The 24,061-nt window shown below is 43.7% G+C and overlaps 1 protein-coding gene across 3 annotated transcripts in view; it reads right to left on the reverse strand.

Moving 5' to 3' along the window:
• The window catches only part of SPTBN5 (spectrin beta, non-erythrocytic 5), a 349,132-nt gene extending 327,533 nt beyond the window's left edge, over positions 1 to 21,599 (reverse strand). The window contains exons 1-3 of one of the 3 annotated variants that reach the window (XM_033951049.1): positions 21,511 to 21,599; positions 6,503 to 6,677; positions 1,577 to 1,744 (exon numbers count right to left, since the gene is read on the reverse strand). In XM_033951049.1, coding sequence (XP_033806940.1) covers positions 1,577 to 1,744; positions 6,503 to 6,613 — 279 coding nt within the window. In that variant the 5' untranslated portion in view covers positions 6,614 to 6,677; positions 21,511 to 21,599. Of the gene's footprint in view, positions 1 to 1,576; positions 1,745 to 6,502; positions 6,678 to 18,644; positions 18,661 to 21,510 lie in introns of those variants that run through there. The other 2 variants (XM_033951047.1, XM_033951048.1) reach the window with 2 other exon arrangements.
• Between the last annotated feature and the right edge of the window lie 2,462 nt (positions 21,600 to 24,061).

Genomic DNA, 24,061 nt, shown 5'->3' on the forward strand with positions numbered 1-24,061 from the left:
GAATGAACGCTCTTTCAGACAAACATGCAGTACTGATGGCACAAGTGTGTGGTGCAGTAGTTAGAGCTACAGCCTTGGCACCCTGAGGCTGTGGGTTCAAATCCCACCTTCTCCTTGTGACTCTGGGCAAGTCACTTAATCCCCATTGCCCCAGGTACATTAGATAGAGTGGGAGCCTGACGGGACAGTTAGGGAATAAGGCATGAGTACCTGAATAATTTGTAATCCACATAGAATTGTAGGATATGCGGAATATAATTTTTTAAAAATGTTGTGTGGTCTTTTTCCTGCTTGTTTCATTTATCGGTCACTTGAAATGCCAACGGAAATGCCAACATACAAAATGCACAACCCTAATCAATATCTGTCTGTAAAATAAAATGAATCTTAATGAATCCAGAATTAAACTAATCATCACCTAGGAAGGTGGGGACTAAAAGAACTTCTGGATATTATCTCAGCAAACTGGACAGCAGGCATTCTGAAGATGCTCTAGTTAGATGGAACAATGGGAACGCAGCAATAAATCCTACAAGGAAGGAGCCAAAAAATCTCCGAGGTACCTTTCTGGCACATGAGATTAAAAGGAACTCCAAGATTACGCCTTGATAAGAGACAACAACTAGGATTGTGGGGATAGTCCCTTCACAGGACAAAATAAATGGAACTCAGAGATAAGTAATGCAAGTTTTGTTATGATTTTGATGATTATTATTTAAAATAAAATGAGCTCTAAGATAGTTTGCTGATATGACGGGACAAAGTATAATCTGATTTTAATATCCTTCTAATGAAACTTTACTTTAAAAATAGACTGACCAAGTTCTGTGGGGATTTGGTTAGTATGTTTCCTGATGTCTCAAGAGCTACCCAGTTTAGAAGAAAAGAATTTCTGAAAATGAGAACTAGAGTACTGGCACTTGAGGCATCATTTTATTTGAAGTTTCCTTGTAAATGTTTAGTTAAGATACAAGATACTGAATTTGTTTTTTGGGATCCCATTCAATTGCAACAATTTTTGGTAGCTCGTGAACAGAAGTGAGATATCTCCTTTTTTTTTTTTTTCTTTTCATTTGTTGATGAGGAATTAGGGTAGGAATGTCCAAAATGTCCTAATTTAGTTGGGAATGATTTGGGTTCATTGGAACTCAACCCATTTCTTTGTTTTTCCTTAAAACTTAGTTGGTAAATAAGCAATATGTTTCCCCTTCTAGTGGGCTTGCAAAGGATTGTTTTTTGTATTATTTTGTTGTATTGAAAATTTGTATGGAAACCTTTTTTTCTTGATATCTTTATGATATTGTAAATGCATTAAATCCAATTAAAAAAAATATATATATATCCTTCAATGATAGAATAATCAAACACCTTACAGCTATGTAAGAGAATCTTGGTGAAATTGCTAGAAAGGTGATAGAGCGGTAGGATGCTCACAAAGAAGATATTTCAAAATGGTCTCTGTCACCACTGAGCAAAGAGATCGCTTTCAACTCTTATGTGTAATTCAAAGACTATATAGATACCATGAGAAAAGGTGCTGGAGAACTTTTGATACAAGTTACGTTTTGCCACTAACCTTGGTTTTAAGGAAAGCGATAGCTTTACTGTTGTTCTCCAGGCAGTGCACCCGCATCTTGCCACGGCTAGGCCTAGGTAGCTGCTCTCCAGACATGAGCTCCAGCAAACGCAGTAGGTAAACACCATCCTTCAGGTCCACATAGATATCCTGGATCTCAATCACCTTCTGTATACAGTTATACAAAAGTGAAACATTATAACATTATAACATTCATTACAATGTTAGGCTGAGATCATACTCTACCTATCCTGGATTAGGAGTGAGGCAAAAATGTACAAACTGCATATGCCAATTATAGGTTTGGCACTAATGTAGATGCTTCGAAAATTATCTTCAGTATAACATCTCTGTCTCACAATACTAGGGTTACCATATTTTTCTCATGACCATGCCCTGTTCCACCACCAGCCCCACCCAGTTCTACTTCCAGGCCCGACCTGCTTCACCCCATGCCTTGCCCCCACAAAGCCTCCTCTCTTCTTCTGGACCAGCTCCAGCCATATCTGGCGGGCCTGGAGCATCCATGCATGCTCAGAGGCCCTCCAGATGCGGCCGGAGCTCATCGGGGTTTTACAAAACCCAGACAAATGCCAGGTTTTTGGAAGTCCATCCGGAAGCCCGAAGCGCCTGAGTCAATCAGGGCCTTAGGCCCTTCCCGGTGCATCACTTGATGCACTGGGGCATCACTTGATGCACCGGGGCGGAGCCTAAACTCTGCATTTCATCGTAGGAGGCTGGAGGAGCAGGAGGATTTGATGGGGCACCCTTCCTGCTCCTATCTTATAGGTACAGGGAGGGGGCATCCACTGTCTGGTGGCAGGAGAGAGTGGGTATCCTTCCTGCTGTTTGTTTCGTGGGGGGGAGGAGAGGGGCCAATGACAGGAGGGAGTGGGCAGGGGAGGAGGGGACGGATGGCACTGATGGCAGGAGTGACTGGGCATCCCTCCTGCCATATTTTTCAGCATGTTTATATGTACAGTCAAACCTCGGTTTGCGAGTAACGTGATTTTCAAGTGTTTTGCAAGACAAGCAAAACACTCCAGCAAATTTTAACTCTCAAAACAAGCATTGTCTCGATAAATGAGCATGTATGCGTGCGTTACGTATAAGCATTCACAACGTCGATGAGTGCTCTGTGCTGCGCTCATCAACGCTGTGCATGTTTATACATAATGCGCACGTACGTGATCGTTTAGCAGGACAGTGCTCGGCTATGTGGGCTCAGGGGTTCTCCAAATTGGTGTGGAAAGGGAGGCTAGCGGACAGCAGAGGCATCGCCCCGAAGCGCATCCATCGGGAGGGCAGTGACATGCGGCACTGACTGAAGCTGTACGGGGACCCTGTGGGTTGCCAGCGCCTGGCCACATACAAACTGCTGAAGGGGCTGCGGCACCCGTGCATCATCCAGGCAGGTACCCACCCCTGGGCCACTTCTTCCCAGTTCCTTTTAGCACCTTCCCAGTTCCTTTTGGTTGTGGAAGATCTTGCTTGATGAACTTGCTGCACTTCTTCGAGGGAGTAAACAGGCAGATAGACAAGGGTGACCCGGTCGACATTGTATATATGGATTTTCAGAAGGTGTTCGGCAAGGATCCGCATGAACAACCATTTTGAAAAATTACAAGCCATGGAATCGAGGGCGATGTACTCACGTGGATTAAAAACTGGCTGGCAGTTAGAAAACAGAAAGTGGGGGTACATGGACAATACTCGGACTGGAAAAGCGTCACAAGCAGAGTGTTTGGACCCGTGCTCTTCAACATATTTATAAACGACCTGGAAATTGGTACGACGAGCGAGGTGATTAAATTTGCAGACGATACGAAGTTATTCAGAGTAGTGAAGATACAGGAGGATTGCGAAGACCTGCAACGTGACATAAACATACTCGAGAAATGGGCCGCGACATGGCAAATGAGGTTTAAACGTGGATAAATGTAAGGTGATGCATGCCTGTAACAAAAACCTTATACATGAATACAGGATGTCCGGTGCGGTACTTGGAGAGACCCCCTCAGGAAAGAGACTGGTCGACAAGTCAATGAATCCGTCCGTGCAATGCGCGGCAGCGGCGAAAAGGGTGAACAGAATGCTAGGAATGATTAAGAAGGGGATCACGAACAGATCAGAGAAGGTCATCATGCCGCTGTACCAGGCCATGGTCTGCCCTCACCTGGAATACTGCGTCCAGCACTGGTTGCCGTACAAGAAGGGTCCAGAGAAAAGCGACTAAAATGGTTAAGAGGCTAGAGGAATTGCTGTACAGTGAGAGATTAGAGAAACTGGGCCTCTTCTGCCTTGAAAAGAGGAGACTGAGAGGGGACATGATCGAAACATTCAAGATAATGAAGGGAATAGACTTAGTAGATAAAGCCAGGTTTTTCACCCTCTCCAAGGTAGAGAGAACGAGAGGGCACTCTAAAGTTAAAAGGGGATAGATTCTGTACAAACATAAGGAAGTTCTTCACCCAGAGAGTGGTAGAAAACTGGAACGCCCTTCCGAGGCTGTTATAGGGGAAAACACCCTCCGGGGATTCAAGACAAAGTTAGACAAATTTTTGCTGAGTCAGAATGTATGCAGGTAAGGCTAATATCAATTAGGGCACTGGTCTTTGACCTAAGGGCCGCCATGTGAGCAGACTGCTAGGCACGATGGACCACTGGTCTGACCCAGCAGCGGCAATTCTTATGTTCTTATGTCCTATGGGGAAATTTGCTTTGATATACGAGTGCTTTGGATTACAAGCATGCTTCTGGAAAGAATTATGCTCATAAACCAAGGTACCACTGTATTTACTTTATAATCTCTTGATATCTCACAATGGCCATTACTGGCTTTGATGTGGTTTAGAGTATTAAAATAAAGACAAAACAAAGAGGACAGGAGAGAAGAAATTATAAGAGGCAAGGGGAAAGAAAATTATACATCTGGCTGTGACCAGAAAGATAGAGAGAAACGGTGGGTTGTGAGGGCCATCTTGAATTTAGGTGGAGAGGGAGAGAGTTCCAGAGTTTGGGACTAGCGAATGACACAGGGACAAATTTTTTTCCCCTTCCTCACGGAAACTCATTTTCCCGTCCCATCCCCAGTCTGGCAAGCTCTGTCCTCATCTTCACAAGCCTCAAACACTTTAAAATCATAAGTGTTCAAGGCTTGTGCAATTAAGGCAGAGCTTCCAGGAATGGGGCACAGACAAGGACAGCAACAAAACTCACGGGGACGGGACGGGGGAATTGATTTTCTGCGGGGATGGGGAAAAATTTGTCCCCTGTGTCTTTCTCTGTTTGGGACCTGCATAACCAAGGGTGGAGGTGCTAGTTATGTCAGTGCGGATGAGGGAGGGAGACTGGAGTGCAAGTTGGCCTGTATTGGAAGAGCTAGTATTCTATAAAGGAAAATACATGCCTACATTCCTTTATAGAGCAGGTATCTTAATATAGGCACACTGTTTTAGAACTGCCCTTACAAGGGGTAAATCTCAATAGATCACCTTGTATTAGCAACCTAAAGTGTGTGTGCAGTGCACAATCTATAATGCAATTACATGCGGTAATTGCCATTACAGAATAAGTCTGCAGGTACAACTTTTGTTAGCTCAATGAATAGTGTACCGTATTTTCACTCATATACCGCGCACCGGTGTAAAACGCGCACACGGGTAAAGCGCGCGGGAAACTGTAATTTATGTAAAGAAATTTTTATATACCGCGCACACCCGTATACCGCGCATGCCGCCCCGACTCTCCCGTCGCCGCCCGACTCTTCTTTCGCCCGCCCCGACTCTCCTCTGGCCACCCCGACTCTCCTTTTGCCCGCCCCGACTCTCCTCTGGCCACCCTGACTCTTCTGTCGCCCGCCCCGACTCTCCTCTCCCCCTTGAAGTCCTGTCCCCCCTTGAAATCCTGTCCCCATCCTGAAAGCCTGATGCCCCCCCCCGACGTCCAATTCACCCCCCCCCCCCCGCAGGACCGCTCGCACCCCCACCCCGAAGGACCGCTCGCACTCGCACTTGCACCCCCACCCCGAAGGACCGCTTGCTCCCCCACAGCCTCCCCACCCCCCATCATGGAGAAGCTGCCTACCGTTGTCCTGCTGCTTCCTCTGCCGGCGGTCCGCCCCTTCTCTGAGCCCTGCGTCTACGCTGCTTCCTCTTCTGGCGGTCCCGCCCTTTCTCTGATGTCAGAGAAAGGGCGGGACCACCAGAAGAGGAAGCAGCGCAGACGCAGGGCTCAGAGAAGGGGCGGGACCGCCGGCAGAGGAAGCAGCAAGACAACGGTAGGCAGCTTCTTCATGATGGGGGGGAGGGTGGGGAGGCAGTGGGGGTGTGAGCGGTCCTTCTGGGTGGGGGTGCGAGTGCGAGCGGTCCTTCGGAGTGGGGGTGCAAGCGGTCCTGCGGGGTGAATCGGACGTCAGGGGGGGGGAACTATGTAAAAAAAATGTGTACAACGCGCTCATGCGTATAACGTGCATGGTTATGCACGGTTTGTAAAATCGTGTATAACGCGCGCGTTATATGCGTGAAAATACGGTAAATGCTTACGCTTAATCGCTGTCAGTTAGAAAACTGACAGTTTTCTGTAACCTGCATATACAATTTTGTGTAAAATCAGGTACACAATCTTATAGAATTAGAGGGACAGTGAAGGTTTATCTGGATGGAGCCGAGGAGCTCCTGGGGTTGTAGATAAGGAGGGGCTTTCACTTATGCACATTCTTTCACTCTGCAAGATTCATGAAGTAAAAAAATATCAGGGAACTTTTCACCCTTTCAGGCATTTATAACATTACCCCCATAGTAATTAAGCAAGTTCTAAATATTCAAACAATAAACGATATTAGAACCTGCTAAGAATCCAGTCTTCCCTGGGACCAATATGGTCATTAATGTCTTGCGCAACTACAGAAGGAAAGAAGACTGTTACCTCGTCTCTAGATAAGATGTTATTCATCCATTTGGTGAAAGTCTTCTTCTGCATAAACATGCGTTGCTCTTGCAGTTTCCGGATGTGCCCCTCGTCGTATTCATCATCCATGGTAACCTGAATCCCAACACGACGCTGAACAAGCAAACATCCAAGCTCAGAGCACTCTTCTTCCCTAGAAAGAGAGAAAAATTAAAACCCACATGGCCTATCTAGTCTGCCTAGTCATGTCATCTACTATCCCTTCTCCTCTCTTAGAGCTCCAATGTGGTTGTAACAAACTTTCTTGAATTCAGATTCAGGCAGTCCTCGAGTTACAGACGCCCAAGTACAACTCTTACTTAAGAAGGCAGTTGCGGCTTCATTTGACTTCACTGAGCAGTATTTCCACTGGCATAGACTCCACTTCTGTTGCAGATTCAGGAATGATGCATGGCCACATTAAGAACCGTGTGTGGTTGTGCATGTTGTACCTTAGAGAGAACACTGGTAGGGATAGATGGCCCTTTTGTCGGCTGGGAGCTTAGGGAAGCAGCAAGAATGTACAATCTGACTTAAGAACAGCTTTAAAAACATAACTTGTTCTTAACCTGCAGCCTGCCAGTACGTTTTTCATGTCCAGGAGGCCATTCTGTACATTCACCACCCTTTCCATGAAAAAGTATTTTCTGAGGTTACTTCTGAGTCTGTTCACTGTGGTCTTCATGCTCTGCCCTCTCATTCCAGAGCTTCTTTCATTTATAAAAGACTCGCCCTCCTGTGCATTAATGCCACAGAGGTATTTACAGTAAATGTCTCTATCATATCTCCCCTCTCCACCTTTCCCCCAAAAGTATACATATTGAGATCTTGAAGTCTGTCCCCATATACCTTATGACAAAGACCACCGGCCCTTTTAGTAGCCTTCTTCTAGACTGACTTCATCCTGTTTATATCCCTAAAATAAACTAAGGCAGCCAATATTATTTATTGATTTGGTTTTATATCCCGTTCTCCCCAAAGAGCTCAGTTTTACATTCGTAGTGTTACAATGTACCATTACATAAGGTTGCTCTTTCAACTTTGCATGGGGTTAAGACTTTACAAAATTACATAAGGATATTTTTTAAACATTGCACGGGGTTAGAGTTTATCCTGCATGGGTTACAACTTTAGGCAGTCAGTATTACTAAGAAACTTAGCAAATAATGGCAGATCAAGACCAAAATGTTTGCCAAACCAAAAGAACTATGTCTATATATAGTAAAGCCAAAACCACATAAGCATATAGACAAATTCCACAACCAGAGAAGCACAGCGGCCCTTATTCAAGTTATAAAACAACATGGAGAAAAAGAGACTTTAGAAATTAGCAACCCTTATATTCAGTCCAAAAAAGATATGTAACAAGGTCTAATAACAGTCATCGGTCTCAGAAAAAAACCTCCACGTATTTCCAAATATCAAAAATAACAAGAAAATAGAGCAGCAATGTACTTATCTTCATTAGTTGCAGACTGGGATCTCATCAAGAGTTAAAATTGGAGAACATAAGTGCAAGTAATCACTCCACTTTAAATCATAATAATCCAAGCAGCCAAGCCCGACAGCGGCCCTGTTTCGCAGTCATGCTACTTCAAGAGCAAGGCGCTAATTCTTCAAACATTTTCTCAAAACCCCAGATTCGATCCCACCAAAGAGTCCAAGTTTGCCCAGTTAAAATTCATCCAATTTTGGTAGACTACACTGTGGTGGAGATACTGTCTTTTCATGTATTTTTGTTAGTTAATTTCTTTATAGGTTTTAAATTTAGTTCTGATCTTTGTTCCGTTATTGGGAAACTTAAAAGCAACATCAGAAAATACACAGCGTCAGCATCTATGAGACAAACATGGTTATTTTTGTTACATAGAATTTTCTGGACCCCAGTTAGATTAAATAAATTAGATAGTTCTAAATCTAATAGATGCTGGCATTGTCATATTGATATAGGGACTTTGGATCATTTGCTATATTTTTGTCCATTTATATTTATATTTTGGAAGTCAATCTGGGGACAAATAAATTTAGTTTTAGATTCAAATGTTCCACTATCATATGAGGCTAAAATTTGTAGAACAATATTACACGTGAAATCCACTCTAGATAAATATAAGAGTCGTCTATTTATGATCCTAACAGGAATAGCCATTCAATTGATTACGAGTAACTGGAAGAACCATAATAGAATAAGTTACACTTTTTGGTGGGTGAATGTGTACACGACGTACAGATATGAACAAATTAACGCAGAATGTAATGGATTTAGTGAGGGATTTAATAAAGTTTGGAGCCCATTGACTCAATTTGTAAAAATATAATAATGTATATTTATCATATCTTTCCTTTGGTTCATTTTTCTTTACATATCCATGGGGGGGGAGGGAAGGAGGGAGTAAATATTGATAATGACATTTGGGTAACTTTATTCTTCATTTGTATTATATATTAGGTTATATTGTGCTATTAATATATGAGATTTCTTGAATGATATCTATGTTACCTGTACAGATATTAGTGTAATGTATGTAACACCTACTGATCTTTCATTTGTATGACACTGTTTTGGATTAAAAATCAATAAAGAATTAAAAAAAAAAAAACACCTTTTTTTTTTTAACTGAACGTGTGGTGGATGCCTGGAATGTTCTTCTGTATGTGGTGATGGAAACAAAAACAGTGAGAGACTTCTAAAAGACCTGAGATAAGCACGATCCCATATGGCAAGAAGATGGAATAAAAGTATATAGCATTGCCTCTCTGAGCAAACCTTAAGGGCTCCTTTTACAAAGGTGCGCTAGTGTTTTTAGCACAAACACACCAGATTAGCGCGCGCTAGCTGAAAAATTATCGCCTGCTTAAAAGGAGGCGGTAGCAGCTGGCGCTCGAGGCATTTTAGCGCGCCCTAAAACCGCTAGCACATCTCTGTAAAAGGAGCCCTAAATAACTTTTATACTTTACAAAAGGCATAAAAGTGGGTAATCCAACTTGAAGTGTCAGTTACAACCCTAAAAACAACAGAGGGGTGTAACCTGCACATGGCAGATACAACCCTTAAAAGAAAAGTTGAGGTGTAACCTATGCAGAGTATAAAACAAAAGTGGAGTATAACCTGCATGGGCAGACTGGATGGGCCCTGGCTAGTCTTTATCTATAAATGCTGGCACCCAATATACGTCAGTTGGGTGTGCATTTTAAAGTATTCTATAACATCGCACCTAACTTCTGGGAATGCCCCCTATCCACCCTTGCTCCTCCCATAGCCACGCCCCTTTGGAGTTGTGCACCAGAGAATAACACAAAGAAGTTGCATCAAAAGGAGCAGGCCTGTGAAGATTCTTGTCATGGCTGAGGAGGTTCGTTAAGATGTGGGGTGGGAGAAGAGGTGGGGTGGGAGAAGAGGTGGGGGTGGGGTGGGTGGAAAGCATAGAGATGCCGATCCGGGCCCGATAATAGCAGTTTTTTTTCTGCTGAACCCTCAGAGGGAGGGGAGTTTGCAGGTGCTGCTAGACCCGCATGGGGGGGGGGCATGTTTGCTAATGCCGATGGACTCAGGAGGATTCTTCTGCTGGTTCTACTGGACCCATGGGATGGGGGAAGGCGGCTGACTGGTTAGATCCAGAGCTGGATAAAGGGAAGGGAGAGAATGGTGCTCGACCTATTTTGGAGGCTAGGGGGAAGGGAGAGAGGTGCTAGAGGGCAAAGGGACTGGAGCTGCAGCAAAGAGGGAAGAGAGAAAGAGGGTGCTGGATCTGCAAGAGGGGATGACTGCAGCTGGAGGAAATGGAGAGAGGTGCTAGACCCATGTTGATGGGGGGCTGAAGGGAGAGAGAGGTGCTGGATCTGCTATGGGTGCTGGGGGGAAGAGAGAGAGGGGCTGGACCACAGGAAGGGGCTGGAGGGAGGGTAGAGAGGTGTTGAACATATGGGAAGGGATTTGAGGAAAGGGGGAGAGGTGCTGGACCTGCAGGGAGGAGGAGAGAGAAGAGCAGGGAAAGAGGGATGCTGAACCAAGGGGATGAAGGAAGAGGGAGTGAAATACCGAACACATCAGAGGGAGAGAGGAAAGAGAGACACATTGGTGTAAGGGAGTAGGTAAGGGGAGAAGCTGGACATAGGGGGAGATGGTGAACATGGATGGGAACATAGGGACAGGGACACAAAAAGGAACACTGCACAGGAGATGGTTTATGGACACAGAGGAAAGATGACTAGATATGGGGGAAAATAGGAACACAGAAGGAAGATGCTGGACTTGGTGGGGCTTAGGGACATAGAGGTTTGATGGACACAGAGCATTGGAAATGGACATAGAATGGTGATAATGATGAAGGTAGGGAGTAGGACACAGGATTTACTGGAAAGGGAAGTATAGGAGACCCAGAGAAAAGAGATGCTGAACATGGGGAAAATATGGGATCACATCAAGAGCTAGAAGATGGATGGTAAGCATGGAGAAAGAAGAAATGTCAAATGGGCAGGAGACCCTGGTGAGTGAGTTAAAGACAGAGAAAAAAGGAAAGCAGAGCTTGAGACCAACAATAATTTGAAAAATAAAATGACCAGACAACAAAAGGTAGGAAAAAATAATTGTATTTTCTATTTTGTGATTACAATATATAAGATTTGAAATGTATATCCTGCCAAAGCTGGTGTTAGACATAGCTGGGGCCCACAAAGCTTCCAGTAGGCTTAGGGCTCTCTCTGGCCTAGTTACACTCTGCCACTTCCCTAATACTATCTCTGCCATGTGTGATCTTTGTTTTGCACAATATAGGAGGAAATACATATTTCTGTTTCTTTGGTGTTATACTAAATACAAAGTGTGGCTTCTTGGGATTTTGATTTAATTTAATTTTATATTTAGCATTTTTGGTCAGCTATTATGGATTTGGTATTTGTGTTCTGTGTGTATAACCGAGAAATTCTGTTAACATGATTTTTACTATGAAGCATTCTGTAGTAATTTGGCTTGTTGAGTTTTGATAGTGGAAGGGATATTTGTGAGTGGGGAGGGGAGGGGAAACAGGATTTGTTTGATCTTTCTTCTGTATTATTTGTGATTTATAAAATGACAATTGTATAGTATATGTTTCTTTTTATACTTTAATAAAATGATTTAAATATAAAATCATAACTATTTGAGGCCTGTGCAGATGGGATTGGACCGAGTTCATGTGGACGGGCAGGGATGGGGACAGAGCTTGTGGGGATGGGTTGGGGATGGTTGTCCCCATGTCATTCTCTCTTGTGCACTATAAAATTTAGATGCAAATGTTTTAGACTAGCACCTAGGGCAGATTGAAGCATAACTCCAAACCATTACCAATCATTGATTGTTGACATCTCATTAACGAAGTACTTTGCATGTGCATCTGCCCTAGAGACACCCAAGTTTGGAATTAACTTTAGGTGACCTATATAGAATCTGGTGGTATCCATACAATATGGGTGAGGTTTAAGGCTTTCAAAATTAATCAGAGAGAGTGATGATATTCAGCTGCTAAATGGTTAATTTATATGTTGGGATAGTGACAGTGAGGGGTCTGCATTCTCCACAGAATCAATACCCCAGCTTGTACATATAACACCACTGGATACCTTGATTTAAATTAAACACTGATGTGCCGGCATTTATCTTAAGTTAGTGACTATACCGGCTGAATTTCAGACCCTGTATCTTTTCACTCTTATTCAAACTGAAAAATTTTCATAATTAGCAAGGCTTTTGATCCTGGTTGTATGTCCCTTTGCAGTTGCTAATAAAGACAATTAAAAATAAATAAATAAATAAACGACAACATGCCTAGACTTCTTATACAATAAACAGCCCTAGGCTGGGTGGGGGGAGGTGTCAGAGCTCATTTCATAACTGCGCAATCATGGGCTCTGAATCTATTCAGGTCACTAGGAGTCACCCTGGAGCAATGAACATATATGCCCTTCTTCCTCTTTCCTAGATAATTTGAAAGGCTGCCTTGGGTCCACCTCCACCCACCCCCACCCCATATTATATCAATGCTATCAGATCACTCATTATAGTACTATGTATAATCCATGGTACAGAAAGTACTGGTCGCCGTACATGAAGAAGGACACGGTACACTCGAAAGGGTCCAGAGAAGAGTGACTAAGATGGTTAAGGGGCTGGAGGAGTTGCCGTACAGCGAAAGATTAGAGAAACTGGGCCTCTTCTCCCTCGAACAGATGAGATTGAGAGGGGACATGATCGAAACATTCAAGGTACTGAAGGGAATAGACTTAGTAGATAAGGACAGGTTGTTCACCTTCTCCAAGGTAGGGAGAACGAGAGGGCACTCTCTAACATTGACAGGGGATAGATTCCGTACGAACATAAGGAAGTTCTTCATCCAGAGTGTGGTAGAAAACTGGAATGCTCTTTCAGAGTCTGTCATAGGGGAAAACACCATCCAGGGATTCAAGACAAAGTTAGACAAGTTCCTGCTGAACCGGAACGTACGCAGGTGGGGCTAGTCTCAGTTAGGGCACTGGTCTTTGACCAGAGGGCTGCCGCGTGAGCGGACTGCTGGGCACGATGGACCACTGGTCTAACCCAGCAGCGGCAATTCTTATATTTTTATGACTTTAAGCTGGTACTTCATTATTGCAAGCTCAGAAGGGGGACTGGGTGTCATAAGAGCGAAAGCCGAGGGTAATATAGAGGTACCACAAGGCGAGGGGGATCAAACAGAGGCGCAAGGGATGATAGCCCAGGAGGGGGCCGATAGGGCTAGAAGTCCCAGAGGAAAAGCGGGGAAGTGGGGTGGCAGGAATGTGGGGAAGCTGAAAGCTAAGAAGGTAAAGGCTGAGGGTAAAGCAGAAACACAGAGAGCGGGAAAACTGCCAGAAATCCAAGGGCAAGTGGCCCAGGTAAATGCAGAGGTGGAAGAAAAACGACGGGACCTGCGATGCTTATATGCAAATGCAAGAAGCCTCACGGCCAAGATGGGTGAACTAGAAGTCGTGGCCAAGGGGGAGGACCTGGATATAATTGGAATTGTAGAAACCTGGTGGACAGAGGAAAATCAATGGGATGTAGCACTGCCGGGGTACAAGCTCTATAGGAGGGACAGGACCCACAAAAAGGGGGGAGGCATAGCACTATATATAAAGGACTCTATCCACTCGGTCGGGATGGATATGGCAACGAAGGCAGAGGGGCTGGAATCGCTGTGGGTCAAATTACCGGGAAACAAGGGTGCGGGCATAAAACTGGGGCTGTACTATCGACCACCTGGTACGCCAGAGGGAGTCGGACATGACTTGGAAGCAGAATTGAGACAGGAGTGCAAGACTGGAAGTGTAACAGTGATGGGGGACTTCAACTACCCAGGGATAGACTGGAGTACGGGTCACTCCAACTGCACTAGGGAGACAGGATTTGTAGAAACTGTGAAGGACTGCTTCATGGAGCAACTAGTCAAAGAACCGACGCGAGGGGGTACTACTCTTGACCTCATCCTAAACGGATTAGGGGGGCCTGCAAGAGGGGTAGAAGTGGGAGGACCACTAGGCAACAGTGACCACAACACGATCAGATTCACATTAGAAAGAGGGACACCCATAGTTAGGAGGACCGCAACAACTGCGCTGAACTTCAAGAAAGGGAACTATGTTGCTATGAGGGAAATGGTGGGGAGGAAGCTCAGAAAAATCTTTAGGATGGAGACTGTGGGAAGCGCCTGGACCCTATTCAGGGACACCCTGCAGGAAGCACAGAGAATGTACGTCCCCAATTTCAGGAAAGGCTGCAAGAACAAGCGATCAAAGGACCCGGTTTGGATGTCAATAGAAGTAAAGAGGGCGATAAAGGACAAAAAAGTATCTTTCCGGAGATGGAAAAAGGACCCAACAGAGGAAAATCACCAGGCGCATAAGAAATGCCAAAAGGAATGCCACCGGGAGGTTAGACAAGCAAAGGGGAAGTACGAAGAGGGGCTGGCCAGGGAGGCGAAAAACTTCAAGGCATTCTTCAGTTACGTTAAGGGGAAACGACCAGCGAGAGAGGAGGTAGGGCCGTTGGACGATGGGGACAGGAAGGGAGTGATTAAGGAGGAAAAAGAGGTAGCTGAGAGGTTGAACACGTTCTTCTCGTCGGTCTTCACGAGCGAAGACACATCTAATATACCAGACTCAGAGGAGCTCATGAGTGGGGAACAGGCTGAAAAATTAGAGCACATAGAGGTAAGTAGGGAGGATGTCCTCAAACAGATAGACAGGTTAAAATGTGGCAAATCACCAGGCCCGGACGGGATCCACCCAAGGGTTCTGAAAGAACTAAGACAGGAAATAGCGGGCACAATCCAACATGTTTGCAACCTATCCTTGAAAACTGGTGAGGTACCAGAGGACTGGAAATTGGCAAATGTCACACCCATCTTCAAGAAGGGATCGAGGGGTGACCCTGGTAACTACAGGCCGGTGAGCCTGACTTCAATTATAGGGAAGATGGTGGAAGCCATGATCAAGGACGACATTTGCGAGCACATCGAGAGGAATGGCCTACTGAGAACAAGCCAGCATGGATTCTGTAAGGGAAGGTCGTGCCTAACGAACCTTCTGTACTTCTTTGAGGGAATAAGCAGTCGGGTGGACAATGGAGAGCCCGTAGACATCATTTACCTCGACTTTCAAAAGGCTTTCGACAAGGTGCCACATGAAAGGCTACTTAAGAAGCTGTGGAACCACGGGGTGGGAGGGGATGTGCACAGATGGATCAAGCACTGGATGTCGGGTAGACTGCAGAGGGTTGGAGTAAAGGGTCAATATTCTGACTGGCGGGGAGTCACGAGCGGTGTGCCACAGGGATCGGTGCTGGGGCCTTTACTCTTTAACATATTCATCAATGACCTGGAAAAGGAGGCTAAATGTGAGGTTATAAAATTCGCAGACGATACCAAACTTTGCGGCAGAGTTAGGACCAGGGAGGAGTGTGAGGACATGCAAAGGGACCTGGACAAGCTGGAAGACTGGGCAAACAAATGGCAAATGCGCTTCAACGTGGACAAATGCAAGGTCATGCATATAGGGAAAAAGAACCCGTTGTTCAACTACAAATTGGGGGGGGTATTATTGGGAGACAGCAGACTCGAGAGAGACTTGGGTGTGCTGGTGGATGCATCACTGAAGCCATCTGCACAGTGCGCAGCAGCCTCGAAAAAAGCCAACAGGATGCTGGGAATCATAAAGAAGGGCATAGTAACCAGATCACGGGAAGTCATCATGCCATTGTATCGAGCGATGGTGCGTCCACATCTGGAATACTGCGTTCAGTTTTGGTCGCCACACCTCAAGAAGGACATGGCGGTACTTGAGAGAGTCCAAAGGAGAGCAACGAAATTGGTAAGAGGGCTGGAACACTGCTCATACGCCGAGAGGCTGGATAGGCTGGGGCTCTTCTCTCTGGAGAAAAGGAGGCTCAGGGGAGATATGATAGAGACCTTCAAGATCATGAGGGGCATAGAGAGGGTGGATAGGGACAGATTCTTCAGACTGATGGGGAAAGCAAGTACGAGGGGGCATTCGGAGAAACTGAAGGGAGACAGGTTCAAAACAAATGCAAGGAAGTTTTTTTTCACACAAAGGGTCGTGGACACTTGGAATGAGCTACCGGAGGAAGTGATCAGGCAGAGTACGGTACAGGGATTCAAACAGGGATTGGACGGATTTCTGAGGGATAAAGGGATCGTGGGATACTGAGGGAGGAGCTGGGATGTAACACAAGTATAGGAAGTTAACCAGGAAATGAGTATAAACCAACCAGGTCGTGCATGTGCAAGACCGGAGGGCTAGGACTTCGATAGGAAGGCAGGACTTAAATGGGAAACCAAGGTGGCAAGGGAGCCCCTTCTGATGATTCAGACAGGTCTTGACCTGTTTGGGCCGCCGCGGGAGCGGACTGCTGGGCAGGATGGACCTGTGGTCTGACCCGGCAGAGGCACTGCTTATGTTCTTATGTTCTTATATTAAAGCACTCCTCTACAAGTCAACAGTGCTAATACAACCCTATAGAGAGGGTATTTGGTGACAGTTCCTACTCTGGAGAAATTAAAAGCTGAAGTTGAATGGTTATAACAGTAAAATGTTATCTCTAGATTTTATTATCCTGTACCTAACCAATCAGCATTGAATGAAGTATTCTGTCTAAATTACAGTTTCTGTATTGCACTGATTTATAATGTTTGCATTTGCAATATAACATACAAGTTTTCTAGCCCAGGCTCCTCGCCCTCCTTTGAGTTTACAGTTCACTTGGGTTAAGATGCAGTGAACTTTTATTTGCAATAACTTAGGGGTGGAGAACTTCCTATTTCTTACTCTTTTCCCATTCAGCTTGATCATTGCAGTTACAATGTTCAACCAGACTCACTGAGTCTTTTCAGGAAATCTGTATGATCATAAGAAGATAACAGCTGCAGGTCCATCAAGCCTAGTATCCTGTTTCAGACAGTGGCCAACCCAGGTCAAAGGTACCTGGCAAGATCCCAAAGAAAACATTTTATACTGCTTATCCTAGGAATAAGCAATTTCCCCACATCCATTTTAATGATGATTTATGGACCTCTCTTTCAGGAAGATATCCAAACTTTTTTAAACCCTGATAAGCTAACTATTTTCACCACATTCTGTGGCAACAAATTCCAGAGGTTAATTACATGTTACGTGAAGAAATATTTTCTCCTATTTGTTTTAAATCTACTACTTAGATCCAACTTGAGCCTATCCAAAAAGATCCAATTTTGAGTGGTAGCAGGAACAGAAGTTGGGATCGGGAATTAAATCCAGCTACTGTTTAAATGCATAAGAACATAAGAATAGCCTTTCTGGGTCAGACCAATGGTCCATCAAGCCCCGTAGTCCGTTCTCACAGTGGACAATCCAGGTCACTAGTACCTGGTCAAAACCCAAGGAGTAGCAACATTCCATGCTATCTATCCAGGGCAAGCAGTGGCTTCACCCATGTCTTTCTCAATAACAGACTATGGACTCTTCCTCCAGGAATTAGTCCAAACCTTTCTTAAACCCAGCTATGCTATCCACTCTTACTACAACCTCTGTCAATGCATTCCAGAGCTTAACTATTGTCTGAGTGAAAAAAAAATTCCTCCTATTGGTTTTAAAAGTATTTCCCTGTGGCTTTATCGAGTGTCCCCTAGTCTCTGTAATTTTTGACGGAGTGAAAAATCGATCCACTTGTACCTAGTTCTGCAAGTGTGCCTACAAATCAGCCGAGATAAAATGCATTTTAAAGAGTCAATCCATTACAATGGCATGCTCTCCCCAAACTGGAAGCTGACGCACCCAACAGATAATTTGACAAAAAAAAGTCTGAGCTTGAAATTCAAAAGGACTTATATGTTCACTAGTTACTGGTAAATATCTAAGTCCACTGGCTACCAGTTTTCAAAGAAACTATTCAGGTACAGGGGAATGCTATATATAGCGCCAAAAGTTAGACACCCAAAAGATCAGCTCTGAGCCCATATTCTATAAAGGGTACCCATCCTTTATAGAACTCTCGCATTGCATGCAGGTCACACCTAACTCTGGGCACTGAATTTGCACCTGATAGAAAAAATTACATACACTGCAAAGTGCTGGCATTTGATTATTGGATGGGCTTCACCAGAATGATTCTATTTGGCCTTTATATATACAATATCATTGGCTTCCCCTGTAATTCTGGCCAATTTATAAGTATTTGATTTTGACCCATAGGGTTATTTATGGTCACAATCTCCCCATCAGGAAAGGCTTTTAAAAGTTTATTCTCCAGTTAGATCTTTGAGATCTGCAGGTTCCCATCTCTTAGCTTTACCTCCAGTGCGGATGGCAAGATTAGTGATGGGCGTTCTGTTGGAAAGCTTCCGTTCTCTGGAATGGGTTGCCAATGGGATTGTGTGAAGAACAGTCATTGGTTAAATTAAAAAAAGTTAAAAATTTATCTTTTCAAACAAGCACTTGATGGAAGAAATTGAAATGATCCCAGCCAGTGGTGTAGAAAGGGTGGGTGGAAGGGCAGACCGCCCTGGGTGCTATCTTGATGGGGGTGCTGGCACCTCTTCCTCCTCCATGCCACACTTGTATTCCCCCCCCCACTTACCTTTTTAAATCTTCATCAGCACGAGCAACTACTCTGGCCTGCTGCTTGCACCAGCCTGGCTGTCTCTAAAATCACTTCCAGGTCATGGGACCAGGAAGTGACATCAGAGGGAAAGCTAATGCCAGTGCAAGCAGCAGGCTGGAGATGGTGCTAACGCTGGTGAAGATTTAAAGAGGTACGGGGATAGGAAGGGGCAAGTGTGACATGGGGGTATGGAAGGAACGGGGGATGGAGAGGAGGGGGTAGGAGGGCACCACCACCTTGGGCACTTCCTACTTTAACTACACCACTGATTCCAGCCACTCTCTTTCTTTATCTTTCCTTTTTCCTTTTCACAAACTGTAAAAAAGTATTTTCTTAGATTACTCCTGTGGAGCCACACACATAGTAATAATAATTCCAAAGCTTCAATTTATTTTCTTTTCTTTTTTTTCGAATTATTTGTTTATTCAATTTTATCAATACAAACAAGCAATACATTACTTGTATTCAGATTAACATAAATTATTAAAAAGAAAACTTATAAACCAATTCCACTTAAATCAGTGTTTTGGTTATTCATTTATACTTCCAATATATTTAGTCCACAATCTTTTAAAGGAGATTCTTAGAAAAAAAAATAACAATAGAAACAATCTTTATCCAACCTAGAAAGCGGCAATTATCTGCGGTGCTACAGCCATTCATGGCAGGTTATACATTCTCAGTCATAGGCACTACTTGCTCTTTGGATTCTATAAATCCTACTAGTTGTTTAGGTTCAAAAAACAAGTAATTCTTATTCTGATAAGAGACAAAACATTTTACAGGAAATTTCAACAAAAAATTTGCCCCCAAGGCAAGGATTCTTGGCCTTAATGCCAAGAATTCTTTCCTACGCCTCTGGGATCTTAAAGACATATCAGGAAATATTTGAACATTAGAACCTAAAAACTGATCATTAATATGACGAAAATACAAACGCAATATATATTCTCTATCACTTTCCAAAGCGAGAGTTATTAACAGGGTTTTCCTTTCCGTTATAACCTCCAAGGAGTTTTCCAGAAAAGTTGTTAAGTTCATATTTTCATTGTTAGTCCCTTGAATCTCATTAGGAGTGGAAACTTCCACAGATCTCTTGATTTGTTCAATTTATTTTCTAAACCATATTGAATTAAATATAACATTACTTTTTTGCACATTGTACACTGCAAACACACACACACACACACACATATATATATATATATATATATATTTTTTTTTTTTAATTATTATTATTTTTTTTTTTTGTAATAGCCAACTTTTAGGCTGGGTTAGAAACTTGCCCTGGGAACATGGATAATCCAGAAAAAAACATCCAATCGGCTAAAAGCACTTTTGTTTCTTTTCCCACCTCTTTTGAGGCCAGGGAGCAGGGGAGGATAATGAATGACAAATACGAGGTTTACTGGATCCAAATGTGTTCCCCTAAATTAGCAGAATCTGTGCTAAAAATACATTTTGCGACTGTACAGTAATAAAAGCACTCCAAGCAATTCTGTGGGTGAGCAGTTTCCCTGCCTTGGAGCAGCTAAGTACAGAATCTTTAAACCCTGAAACACCAGTGGAAAGAATGCAGTATGCCACATGTACACTGACTTCCTCTTTCTCTAAATCTGAAGAATCTTTCCAATGTATCATGGTAAAAATGCACTTAATTTACAGCACGGGACACAGATCTATCAGAATTTCCAAGTGAATTTATAAGTCTGGGTGATTTTCAAATTCATACTCAACAATATGACAGCTCTGAAGTTTCACCCTAGGAAGACAGAAGAATGAATGGCTTCCTGGATCTGAATACAGGACAGGGAGAAGACTGGTGTGACAGAGACACTAAACCAGTGGTCTCAAGCTCAAACCCTTTGCAGGGCCACATTGTGGATTTATAGGTACTTGGAGGGCCTCAGAAAAAAAAAAATAGTTAATGTCTTATTAAAGAAATAACAATTTTACATGAGGTAAAACTCTTTATAGCTTATAAATCCGTCCTTTTGTCTAAGTCGTAATAATAATATTGTAATTTATAGCTAAAGAGACGTATGATCAAGAAAATGTTTTATTTTACTTTTGTGATTATGATAAACATTCCAAGGGCCTCAAAATAGTACTTGGCGGCCGCGAGTTTGAGACCACTGACCTCCCTCCCCCCCCCCCCCCCCCCCGATCTTTGTGCTATAAAGAGCATTGCTGAAGCACTTGTTTAAAAGAAAGAAGCAGATAAACTTCCAGCAGCTCATAGATCCTCATCCGTACTGTACTGAAAACAACCGTGCAGCATTCCTAATGTCCCCTCCCCCTTCCACGTTGTAGTAACGCATTATTTTGCGCACCTCACTCTCCCTGTGACGTTCATTCTTATTTTATGAAAACTGCCTCCCTGTGCATGCTTGTCAGATCGTGAAGCGTTTGTTATAGGCTCTGAATGGAGAAACAAAGGACGATTCAAAGAAGCTGGCAGATTTAGCCAAATAATAAATCTATATGTGGCTGGCTTGTCGACTTAACGGTTTGGCAATCTTGCACATACCGCTTCATTTTTGGCTTTGATCGCACCAGGTGTACCACTTTTTTTTTTTTTTTTTCATGATCTGAACTCTAGAGTTTCAAATATGGCTCCGTTTTTCACACCAGTTTGACCCCAAATGGTAGTCTCTGCTTTTCAGGAATTCATGTGATCACATATGCAAGAAAACCGGGAGTAAGGCTGGGGGGGAGGGGTGGAGGCAGAGCTATGAGCACCGCAACTTCACACAAAATGCCCGTTTTTCTCCACTAAAATCAGCTTCGCTCGTTCCTGAACAGCAAAATTCACATTTTGTAAAGAAGAAAATGAACTTACTTCTAATGAGTTCAGGAAACCATAAAGAAGCTCAGCTTCTGTAGCCCCAGTCCGTTTCTCCTCTATGCTCTACCGACCTTTGAAAGCAATAAGGAAAGCAAGCATTTATAGCTCAAGCACTGCATCAACCCTTCACCTGATGACAAATGATCTTTTTAGACAAAAGGATAAAGGTTGTGAGGGGGGAAAAAACCCAACATCCCTGTGGTACAACTCCTGTCCACAATTTGAAACATTAGGCAGGCGTTTTCCCTATGCAAGTTCTTTGACTTAGTTTGTGGGTTGTGCAAGAACATACAAACTCCTGGCAGAATTTGTCTAAGATTTGTACCATTTGTGGAAAATATGAGTGAGCAGGCAAAACACATTTCTTTTATTTTTTTAATGTGTTTCAAATTAAACTCTTATGCATCACAGAATAGTACAACCATTGAATAAACCATAGTGATAAAGGAAATAATAAAATTATCCTATTCATAAGTTTGCATACCCAGATTCTCTGAACTGCACTGTTCTCTTAGGCGCTGGTAGGCACCCAAGCTCAGTGAAAAGTGCCATGTAAATGACGTTTTCTCATCAATTTTCAAGATCCTACTGACGTCTAGAAAAAATCAGCACCAGAATCACGCCTCTGTAAGCACTTTATGATGCCTAATGCCACTGTAGATGTGGCTAATGCCAGAAATGGCATTAGGCGCCATAAAGTGTCTACAAAGGTATGATTCAAAGGTAGGTGCTGGAAATGTAGGCCTGGAAAATCCTGGCCTACATTTCCGATACCTACCTTTGCCGGAGGTCTGATTCTCTAACCAGCGCCAGCATGTGATTGACACGTAAATGGCAGGTACTGACAACAGTGCCAGTTAGACAATCTGGATCTTAGTTCTTAATATGCTTTATTGCCCCCCTTTTGCATCAATGAAGGCTTTCAGTCTTTTCTGATAGCTATGAATGAGGCCCTTTATTTTCTCATGTGGTATAAAACTCAGTGGCATAGTAAAAGAATCAAGGAGCAGTGGTACCAGTACCTCTCCTCATCCCTCAGTGATGGGGTCTCGAAAAAGGCAGCAAACAAGCTGTTCTATGCATGGCTTGCAGCAGTAGCATCCCGCCCTCTGACATCACTTCCTTTTTCACAGGACCAGGAAATGACATCAGAAGGAAGGCTCAGTCAACACAAGCCACAGGTAGGACCAGGTCTGTGGAGTCAGAGACATTTTGGGTACCTGGAGTCAGAGTCATGGGTACCAGAAATTGAGGAGTCGGAGTCGAAGGATTTATCTGCTGACTCCACAGCCCTGGGTAGGACAACCTGCTTGCTGCCAGTGAAAAGTTGAAGAGTTATGGGGTGGGATGCAGGGGAGGTACCAACTTCCCTTGCTACGCCACTGGTAAAACTATCCATTCTTGACAAAAAGCCTCTAGATCCTGTAAATTCTTTGTCTAGCATGAACTGCATGTTTGAGTTCTCCCCAAAGTGTCTCAATGATGTTGAGGTCAGGGAACTGTGATGGCCACTCCAGAACCTTCACTTTTTTTCTGCTGTAGCATTGAAGTGTTGACTTGGGCTTATGTTTCAGATCATTGTCATACTAGAAAGTTCAAGTGGGCCCAATAATGCAGCTTCCTGGCTGATGAATGCAAATTCTCCTCCAATAGTTTTTGATAAGATGCTGCATTCATCCTGCCATCAATTTTTACTAAATTCCATGTTCTCTGTATAAGGGTGGTTTGAAAAGTTGGTAAAAAAACAAGTTAAACTTCTTAGTCTCCATCGAGGGCTTTATACTTAGTCCAGCGAGTTTTCAGTACAGTATTCCCCCCAAATTTGCGGGAATTTTGAAAAACGCCTGTCAAAAGGCAGGGGAGGCAGGAGAGGTCAGCTGGAGCGCCGGCAGGTAAAGAAAATCACTTGCAGTCTGCTCCGACCACCTCTTCCTGTAGTAAAGTCAGGCTACACCTACAGGAAAAGCTTTGACACACAGCTCCTGATTCGTGTAGCCTGACTTTACTACAGGAAGAGGCAGTCAGAGCAGTCTGCGAATTCGTGGGGGAACACTTTTCGTAAGCTAATTTTCCTGATATGAAAAACAGGAAACTTGCTGGACTAAATATATAATCCTCAATGGAGACTACATTGTTTAACTTGCCTTTTTTTTCAAACCACCCTTGTAACTCACACACACCAAAGCAGAGATTCACCTCCATGCTTCACAGTAGGTTGGTGTGCTTCTCTTCATAGACCTTGTTGGCTCCTCTCCAAACATAGCATTTATGGTTGTGATCATTAAGTTCAATTTTGGTCTCATCACTTCACATTATTTTGTTCCAGAAGATTTGAGAATGTAAGAATTGCCACTGCTGGGTCAGACCAGTGGTCCATCGTGCCCAGCAGTCCACTCCCACAGCTGCCCCTAGGTCAAAGACCAGTGCCCTAACCAGTCCGACCTGTGTATGCTCCGGTTCCGCAGGAACTTGTCTAACTTTGTCTTAAATCCCTGGAGGGTGTTTTCCCCTATAACAGCCTCCAGAACTGCATTCCACTTTTCCA

Source organism: Geotrypetes seraphini, chromosome 7, assembly GCF_902459505.1.
Source record: "Geotrypetes seraphini chromosome 7, aGeoSer1.1, whole genome shotgun sequence".
Classification (NCBI taxonomy): Eukaryota; Metazoa; Chordata; class Amphibia; order Gymnophiona; family Dermophiidae; genus Geotrypetes; species Geotrypetes seraphini.